Source organism: Mauremys reevesii, linkage group 7 (genome assembly GCF_016161935.1).
Source record: "Mauremys reevesii isolate NIE-2019 linkage group 7, ASM1616193v1, whole genome shotgun sequence".
Classification (NCBI taxonomy): Eukaryota; Metazoa; Chordata; order Testudines; family Geoemydidae; genus Mauremys; species Mauremys reevesii.
The window spans coordinates 44,856,924-44,866,896 of record NC_052629.1 but is presented as its reverse complement, the minus strand read 5'-3'; the positions used below and the strand labels follow the sequence as shown (position 1 = coordinate 44,866,896).

The window sequence follows — 9,973 nt, the reverse complement described above, 5'->3', positions numbered from 1 at the left end:
ACCTTTGCCGATGTTCCCCCCATCCCACACGTTTTAAAAAAAAACTTTGAGACTGACTTCTCATTTTCCAGCCAGGAAGAAACTGATATCTATTGAGCCAGGTCTTATTTAAAACTTTTCTTGGCTGGATAATAGTCTTTAAGCAGAGGAAGGACATGCCCCGATCTTGGCGGATTCACTGAGCATAAATTTAATTTTTGATGATTTGTACATCTTTAAATATGTAATCTACAGTTGGGATATGTTAATGTTGCTTCTTGTCAGTATTATATGTTATTTCATTGAAGGATTTCCATTGAATCTTGCTGACATGGGGGAGACAGAAAAGAAGCTGTAGTAGCCTGAGATTTGAGAGACCGGGTTTTAGTTCCTTGCTGTGTCACTCTTGCTATGTGTTTGTGTACAGTGCTTAGCACAATGGGCCCCAAGTCTTGTTTGGGCCTTCTAGGTACCTCCTGTAATATATATATATAATACATTTACTGCAAGCTAAATGTGTCAGAGCTTGCATTCGGAATTTCTGTAAGCTTTGACATTTGGATTCAGAAGATCTGAATCAAAATACCCTTGACTGCAGTTTGGGTTCAGATAAACTGTAATTTGCTATATTTTCACACCGGTTTGAACTTGTGTCAAATGATTTACAGAAATGTTCATCCAGTGGTAATTAAAGCAATGTCCCTTTTATCATTCTATGTCTCCTCTCAGAGGCCATCAGTGTTATTTTATAACAATGGGTGTCAGACGCAGATAACTGAATATCACTTGCTGATGTTATAAAAGAATGGAGAATACAAATGGAGGCAGAGTTGTTAAGCAATGAGATGGTGGTTTAATAATAGTCACTCTGTGGAACTATAACTTACATCATATAAATCACATTGATAAAAACCCATCTCTTTTTGGTACTTGCAGTCTATAAATACACGTGCCAATCTTTGATCCATGATGCTCTTCTTATTAAGCATGTGTGGGCATACTGCCTGTCTATTTCAAAAGTAAAGCATACCAGCAAACATGGACTTACACTATGGTGGAGGAAAATAAGCAGTGAAAACATATTCTTTTTTTTAAACTCCTTTTCTTTAAACATACTAGGGTTGCAAGAGCATAGAAAGGGCCAGATGGTGAATGGCTACAATGCAGGTATGCAAATTGGGAGGACATGAGGAGATTTTTGTCTCTCTTCCCTAGAGGTATCATCCATCATTTCTAGTACAAGGACTGATCCCTGCTAGTGTTTCTGTAGGCTCTAGTTACCGCAAATGGGTAGAGGGAGGAGAAGCAATAGTTCTGTGGGAAACAGCACAGAGCCCTCTTCTAAAGGGTGGTAGTGTGGCTGTCCTGCCATAAGGCTTTTGAGGCACAGTGCTTTTCAGAGCTTCTCCTAGAGCCTCCAACACGAGATGGGATTGTAGGTACAATCTGGCCCTAAGGTTTCAACATCTGTTTTAGCTAACAATAAGAGCGTTTTTAATCTGAAGTTAAGTTGCCAGGTTTCCCATTAGAACTTTTTTTGTAAACTCGCTTTCATGCAACCGTCTCAGGCCATGTTTTTAATTTCAGTGTGGTGTGTAGTTGTGAGCGTGCTGTGTATAAAGTGACTCAACATCTATTCCACATGTGACTAGTACTGGAGACTTTAATCAGGACACACAAAATCTGAGTAATCCTCTTAGGGGTGTGCCACATGCTTTTTATTAATATGATCCCTGAAGTCATGATTAATGCATTAATCACAAACATCTGATACCAAAGTGACCCATAACAAATGCATGACTTTATTGAAAGACAATGCCTATGTCTGTGTGACCCCTGGTGGTAGATGCACAAACTTAACCTTGTACCGTTCTGCTCTCAGGGACTGGAAGAGAACCTGAAATACCAGTTGGAGGTTTGAGTTCCAAAATGCAAAACTCCAAGAATGTCCAATACAGCTGAGCCCCTTCTCGCTAGAACTACAAGGAATGGCAGGTGCCCATTCACCCTGCTAAGCTCTATGGGCTGCTCTTTACACCCTTAAACGCTTTGTGGGGGTGACGAGGCAAGCTTGTTCCAGCCGCCCCTTACCTCTTTCATCTCATCTCTGTAGCCACACGGGCCCAGATTCTCAAAAACATTTAGCCACCTCCCTAGATCCATGTGAGTTAGGCCCAGATTTTCAAAGGTATTTAGGCACCTAAGTAACTATTAGCTTCATGACATACTTTGAAATATACTGTAATAGTAATTTAGCAAGCTGGCTACCACCTAGAACAGTTGTGCTGTTTGGGACTGCAGTGCCATGGTCAAGTACTTTAATCCACTGCAGTTATCTTGCAAAGACTGATATTTATAGGGTACTTCCTGAACATTTGCACCTCTCTTTGATGTCAGGACTAGTCATATGTTTCTCCATCATTTAACATGATTTCTTTTTTTCCCTCTATCTTTTAACTAAATTATTTTAGATTATTTTGTTATCACCAGATTTATTAGGATTTATGAAGATGAGTAACAATCATAGAGCAGGCCAGGAAGCAGAATGTGGATTAATATTTAAAATTGAAAGAGATCTTTGAAACTTTGAGTTATTACTATTGCTATAGTTTCATTACAACCAGCTCTATTTTATTATTACATTGCTACAATCCACCCTTTGTTCTGCCAAATATTTTAAAACTTTTATTCCATTTTTGTTTATACCTAACGTTTATGAAAAAAATCTTTTAAAATGTCTTTCAGTTTAGATAAGTGAATGGGCTAGATCCCTATGTGGTGTAACTCAGAACAGTTCCTTTGATTTATGCCAGCTAAGGAGGTGGCCCAATATACACTACCCACAGAAGCCTGTATGTCGTAAAGCGCTTGGAATATAAAACTGTCAGGCCACATTCATCTCTGGTGTAACCCCACTGAAGTCAAGAATTGCACCAGGGATGAATTTGACTCCTTGTTCCTTGCCTTTCAGTTACATGAAAGCTAACTCTTATTATAACACAGCATCCTAACCTATCATTCAAAATGCTCAGCTGCAAAAAAAAAAAAAAGAAAAAAAAAGGCATTGTAAGGAGAGTGAGCAATAAAATAAGATGATTTTTAAAAGATTATTTTCAATTGTGTACCATTAACTAATCAAATCTGCATTTTAAATATCTTTTTTAAAGATGCAATACCCTACAGTTAATGTTAAACATAAAAAAGAAGAGAATTTCCAAACATTAGCATACTTATAGAATTAAACAGGTGGAAAAATAAAGATGCCATATGAGCAGTTGCAAGGTATGAAATGTGCACAGTGGCAGAATAGTAATTTTAGATTATTTCTCTCCCTCTAAATTCACTCATAGCTTGAACAGGATGGATCCTTTTCTTAGCAGAACCTTTTCTGACAGCTGCATAGATTTCCTCTGGCTTCTCTCTTTTAATCAGGGGCTTCTTTTCTGGAGCTTTCATCCTCCACATCACAACAGCATGTCGTGGGCCAGTAGGACTTTGAATTCTGATGATCTTAGTGGAGGCAATATAGGACATCTTCACTGTCTGCACCACAGCATTCATTAAGTTTTTGGCAGCCTGAATTAGTGAAGTGACACTATCCAACTGTAATGAGAAACATGGCTGTTAGCCTAGGAAATCAGTCTGGCTTTAATCACAATATACACAGGAATAAACAACATTTTAAAAATAAGACTAACATAACACAACCTGATTTCTTTGTTTCTGCCAGGAATGTTTGATCATTATATTCATGTTGTTCCCCTGCTCAGATTTAACAGATATAAAGTAATTTGGTATGCTGGAATATAAATGTCTGTGTAAATGTTTTCTTTTTTTAACATGAATTCATGATGTCTATCTGCAGGGTATCATTGCACTTAATACTACCTTACAGAAGGCCAATGAAAGTGCTACGTGTTGATTCCTTACAATCCAGCACTAGACAAAATTCTCCAGTTGTTCCTAAGGTATTTCAGCATCTCCCATGCATGCTCCGGAGAAATGTAGGACTATTGTGACAAGTAAATGTATTCAGCAGGAATATGGTATCTTTTTTTATTTTCTTTAGGGTTTACAAAGGAGACTAGGAGTTAGGTGCCCAACTCCCATTGAAATGCAAAGGGAAATCCATGCCTAATTCCATTAGGTTTAGTTAAGAGAGAGAGAGAGGCAGCATGGTCTGGATAGGAAATAGAAAAGGACTAAGGAGACCTAAGTTCTATTTCCAGCTATGAAATGTGTCCTTGGGGAAGTCATTTAACTCTTCTAACTCTGCGCCAGATTGGATGTTTTTCTAAAAGATATGCTCTAGTTGAAACAGGAATTATTTGGGGGATGTTCTATGGCCTTGTTCTACAGGAGGTCAGACTAGATGAGCAGACTGGTCCCTTCTTTCTGTTATTACTTTTTGAAAATCCCAGCGTAAATAGGCAAAATGTACAGTATAACCCTTATCTTGTTGGCATATGTTTTCAACTGTCTGTATTTAAAGAACTTCTGCCATCCCCATGCATATTTTAACGTAATCTTGCATGAATACTTGTGGGCACTATAATAATTAAAAATCTGCTAATTAGGGCAATCCATGTCAGCGCTAACTAGCACACGTCGGTGGCTGAGAAGTCCCAGGTTCAGTTGTGTTGCATTGCAGTTGCAAGTCAGGAAAGTTGTTACAGGCCAAAATGGGGGACACACACATTTCTTGCACTCTACCTTTTCCCCTGCAGAGCCAACACAGGACCAACGTCTGTGAAAAACAGGGTGTGCAGAATTCCCTACTGACCATGGCTGGGCCTTCCATAGCAGATCAGGGCACTTGAGGTGTTGTCCCAACATTCATAAAATACTGGACCAGGAGAAGTGTTGCCTGGTTAGGTGATATGTTTACAATTTCGTTTCTTTTTCTTTGGGAAATAGTTTATAACAGAGCCAGATAACAGCTGGACAATACCATATTTCATTTTGAGTGTGATCCCCTTGCTGGTGTTAAAATTCTTTAGTATTTATTTCCATGAATTAAAGATTCTTTCTGCCTTCAACTAAAGCTGTCTTTGCTGTTGTCATATTGCAACAGCGCGTTGGCAAGGGATACATATACTGTATAAATCAGATCAGTGACCTGAATGAGTAACTTTTATCTTCAAGGAAGGAGCCACCATGTTCATATTTAATTGTAAGGCTGACAGTTTCAATTTGGAACTGCATCTCCATTTTGAATAACCCAACGTAAACCTTGCTTTCATTTTTTACCCTCCAATTTACCTGAGTACTTATTATTTTTGAAGTTTGGTTACTAGTGAGGAAGCATGGCATTTTGTGACAGACTCTTTATTGCAGAAACATTAAAGGAATAGAGCAATTAACAATGTCTTATTCAGATTGCCAAAATGTGAATAGCTTGAATTTTAAGGTAATGAATAGCATGCTGCAAAGGGAAAATTTTCCTTATGACATATTGTGATATAGGTTGATAAGGTGGAGTTTGTTTCAGATGTTTCTTGTGCGTATATCAGTGATGAGAAAACCTAACAAAGTCTATATAAGAATTTAAAAAAAATTACAATTTTGGAAGACATACTTGAATGACCATCCTTTCTTCCTGATCAGGGAAATTTTTCTCCCTTCTCAAACTCCGAACAAAATCTCACCCATAAAGGACATTCAATTTTAGTGTGGTCTCTGGTCTGAAGTTCTGTCAGGCTGGTCTATTAAAATTCCTTCAGCAGCCAGGCTTTCCTTGGTACTTTTGAAATTTGGAGATTTGCCAAAATGGATTTTAGCAAACAGGAGCCTCTAATCGCACGTTTATAGATTAGTTTGGTGTGAGAAACGTGTGTGTATAGGCTTCATAATCAAACCTGAATAATGGCTGGGTTCATTTGGGAAATGAATGAAGACCTGAATCAGTTGAGCAAGCCCTATAGATAATCACTAGTTCATGGTTTCTCTGTTTAAAAAAAAAAGTTCTTCTTTGAGTGCTTGTGCATGTCAATTCCAATTACATGTGTGCACGTGCATAGTAGCCAGAAGATTTTTCCCCAGCAGCAACCGTAGGGCACCCCCTGGAGTCGTGCCTTCATGGCGCCCAATACAGAGCTCTGCTGACCCACCAACCCCTCTGTTCCTTCTTACCTCCAGTAATGGTAGCTAGAACTTCCCTGGCTCTTGCTCCGGCAAGTGATCTAGCAGTTCGATTCCTGTTGTACTCACCTTGTTTAATCAGATACTGTAGTTTAGTATAGTTATTCAGTTGTAAGTTTCATTTATGGGGGTTTGCCCCCCCCCCCGTTTCTCCCCCTTATTTGTTGCTTCCAAGGCATGCCGCGATTAGGGTGACCAGATGTCCTGATTTTATAAGGACAGTCCCAATATTTGGGGCTTTTTTTTATATGAGCTCCTATTACCCCCCACTCCCTCTCCCGATTTTTCACATTTGCTTTCTGGTCACGCTAGCCGCGATCCCCGGGCTTCAAGACCTGCAAGGACTATGTGAAGTGCATGCCAAAAAGTAACCCCCACACCTCCTGTTTACGCTGTCTGGGTGAGGGTCACAAAAAAGACCGCTGTAAAATCTGTCAGGAATTCCCACCAAGAACCCTGAAAGAGAGAGAGCAGCAGCTTAAAATCTTCTTCATGGAGGTAGCTCTTTGACCTGGTGCCAGGGATCCCACCATGTAGCAGGGTGGACCCTGCTCCGGCCCTGAGGGCTTGGAAAAACAGCCTGGCAGGGCTTGAGAGCTGCAGCTGGAGGCTGGGCTGATGGGGAAAGTGGCTGCAGCTGGAGGCCACGCCCCAAACTGAAGCCCTGGGGATTATAAGAAGAGTCTCTCTCTGCCTCCAGAGAGAGAGAGGCTGCTGCCTGGAGAGGCTGAGGCTGAGTACCTGAGGGGAAGAGAAGGAATAGGCTGAGGAGGCGGGAGAGGCAGCAGCCTAAGCCCCAGGCCCCGGCCCAGCAGTGGGCCAACCAACAGGGGGCTGGGGGGCGAGGGCAAAGGGTAGGCAGCAGCGCAGCAGCAGGTCCAAACCCCCTTTGCCTGTGATGGGTGGGCTGATACTGCAGTGGGGCCCCAGGGTGTGCCAGACTGACACACACTACTGCCAGTAAGGCGATAGGAGGCGGGGGTGGGGGGGGAGGGGAGGGGGAAGAGAGATTAGATAGCGGGCACGGGTCCAGGGAGGGGGGAGGGCGCCGGGCCAGAGAACAGGGTCAGCCCAGCCCCCCCGAGGGGGGCCAGGGACATTCCAGGACCGACCGACCAGCAGGAGGCGCGGCAGGGGTGAGTACCGACCCTGTTACACACCACCACATGTCTTCTTCACTGCGGAGCGCACCGGTGACCTCTTCAAGAGACCAGGTTCCGAAGAAAGACATCGCCAAGAACTCTAGGCACCATCATGGAGCATCTCGGGGACACTCCAGCCTTTGGCACCAGTCCCAATCGCCAGTGCAGAAGAAGAGAATCGAAAGGGGCTGATCCCCTTTGCCTAGATCCAGAGACCAGCCATCAGTAGCACCACAGTTCACTCGGATAGCCTGCCGCTTCCTTCCACTGCTGAAGCATTTGAGGCAGCACAGGTCCTGCTCAGACTCATGGTGCCGTTCTCGCCCCCGAGACAGGAGAAGGCGTCGGCACTGCAAACTCCATCCTGTACTGTGCAGTCGAAGGGAAAGCCAGCTATGATGTTGTGTCGCTCCCCATTGCCTTGGCAACCACAGATGCCAGTGTCTCCATCCAGGGAGCGTAGTCGGTCCCTGGGCTACCGACGCACCACGTTGAGAGGTGCAGAGCTGCCCTGGTCCTCGTATTCTGAGACCTCCGAGTCAGACTCATACCGCTTCAACTATAGCAGGAGCAGAAGATCAAACTCAAGGCACCACAAGAGGTCCCAGCCGATGCAGTGGGCCCCACAATGGCAGAACCCAGCTCAGTGGCCTTCTGGACTCCATAGGCTTTCCACCAAACTCAGGGTCGGAGCCAAGGATCTTGCTCAGGTGCTGCTTCAGTCACGTCTGCAACCTTTGTCCCACCCAGTCCAGTGACTGAGCAGTTACCTCTGGCATCGATGCCGGCAACCGTGGCACCATTGTTGACATTGGCACCAACTGTGGTGCCACCTTTGATAATGTTCTCAGTACTGGAGGTATCAGAAGCTCAGGTTACAGTGCCAACCATGCCTTCAGCACCGACTTCTGCTCTTGCACTGATGCCCAACACCACCTGCGCCGACGTCGATTACCACCACGGCACAGACACACCATCACACAGCACCAGTGTGGGGGCCGACGTCTGTACCTGCATCTTTCACAGTGCCGAGACCGGACCATCCCACCACTGTCCCCACCAGTTTAAGAGATCCCTCTGGTGTGGATGGAAGGGAGCAACCACCTCCCTAGGTGGCCTCCTCATCTTCTCCAGATGAGGTGCTTGCAGGCACTGCCATTGCCCCAGCTCTGGAAGACTACAGCGTGTGGCAGCAGTTGCTGTGCCGGGTCGCACAGGGTCTGGTGCATTAAGGCGGAGGAAGTTGTAGATGATGCAGATCCTATGGTTGACATCCTGGCCCTTTGGGACCTTCCTGTATTGCCTTACCACTAATCAAAAGTATCACTGACATGACCAAGACCCTGTGGCAGACCCTGGCCTCTCCGCTGCCTACTACCAAGCACAATGAACGGTGGTGCTCTGTGCCCTCCAAGGGCTACAAACATCTACACACTCACCCACAACCTGACTCTCTAGTGTTGGACGCTACTAACCAGTGAGAGAGGCAGGGTTTCCAGGGTCCTTCCCCCAAGAATAGGGACGCAAAGAAAAGGGAGCTATTCGGGCAGAAGGTATACGCCACGGGGGGACTGCAACTCCACATTTCCAACCAACAGGCCATCAGCAGCAGGTATGCCTACAATACCTGCTCAGCGATGGCTAAGTTTACAGAGTTACTTCCTTTGGACTCCCGGGCTGAACTCTCGGCTTTGGTCAAGGAGGGGATAGTGATCTCCAGGGCATCTCTGCAAAGCAGCACTTGATGGGGCAGATGCTGCCACTGGAGTCATGGCCACAGGTGTAGCCATGAGAAGGGGCTCATGGCTCCAGGTCTCCCCTTTGAGGTCCAAGAGAATATACAGGACCTGCCTTTTGAGGGTCAGACACTGTTTTCAGAAAAGACAGAGAAAAGGCTAAGCAACCTGAAGGACTCTAGAGCCACCCTCAGGTCCCTGGGCCTCTACTCACCTTCCACTCACTGGCGACACTTCCGGCTGCAGCCCACTCAGAGGTTCGGTCAGCAGAACCGCCAAGATGGCTCCAGAAGGCAGAACAGAAATGGCAGGAAAAGGCTGCGTCAACCTTCTGGACAGAGCTTGGGACAACCAAAGCCGTCTTTAGGACCAAAACCTACCTTTTGAAGGCATATCTGGAAATGGATCCAACCCACTTTACCTTCTTGTCCCGACTATTCCCTTTCTATCGTGCATGGTCCCTTATTACCTTGGACCGATGGGTGCTCTGTTCAGTAGAGAGGGGATAACCCATCCAATTCTGTGCCCTTCCACATCCCTCTTCAGGGATCCTTCTCACGAGCAACTCCTTATCAAGGAGGTGCAGTCACTCCTATCTTTAGAGGCAGTGGAGGAGGTTCCTCAGGAGCGAAGGCTTTTATTCCCAGTATTTCCTAATACTGAAAGTCAAAGGCAGCCTCAAGCCCATCCTGGACTTGTCGGTACTCAACAAGTTTATAAAGAAACTCAAGTTCTACATGGTGTCTCTGGCTTACATCATTCTGTTATTGGATCCAGCAGTCTGGTATGATACCCTCAACTTGAAGGATGCCTATTTTCATATTGCACTCACTCAGCCCCATAGAAAGTACCTCAGGTTCGTGGTGAACAACACCCATTACCAATTCACAGTTCTTCCATTCAGTGTGTCAGCAGCACCTTGGGTTTTCACCAAGTGCATGGTAGTCGTCACTGCATTTCTGCGCAAGCACTAGG

At 44.8% G+C, this 9,973-nt stretch overlaps 1 protein-coding gene across 2 annotated transcripts in view; it reads right to left on the bottom strand.

Moving 5' to 3' along the window:
- Positions 1 to 855: 855 nt before the first annotated feature.
- Positions 856 to 9,973, bottom strand: part of CTNNA3 (catenin alpha 3) — a 958,387-nt gene continuing 949,269 nt past the window's right edge. The window contains exon 19 of one of the 2 annotated variants that reach the window (XM_039481066.1): positions 856 to 3,582. In XM_039481066.1, the coding sequence (XP_039337000.1) occupies positions 3,295 to 3,582 (288 nt within the window). In that variant the 3' untranslated portion in view covers positions 856 to 3,294. The remainder of the gene's footprint in view (positions 3,583 to 9,973) is intronic. The other variant, XM_039481067.1, reaches the window with a different exon arrangement.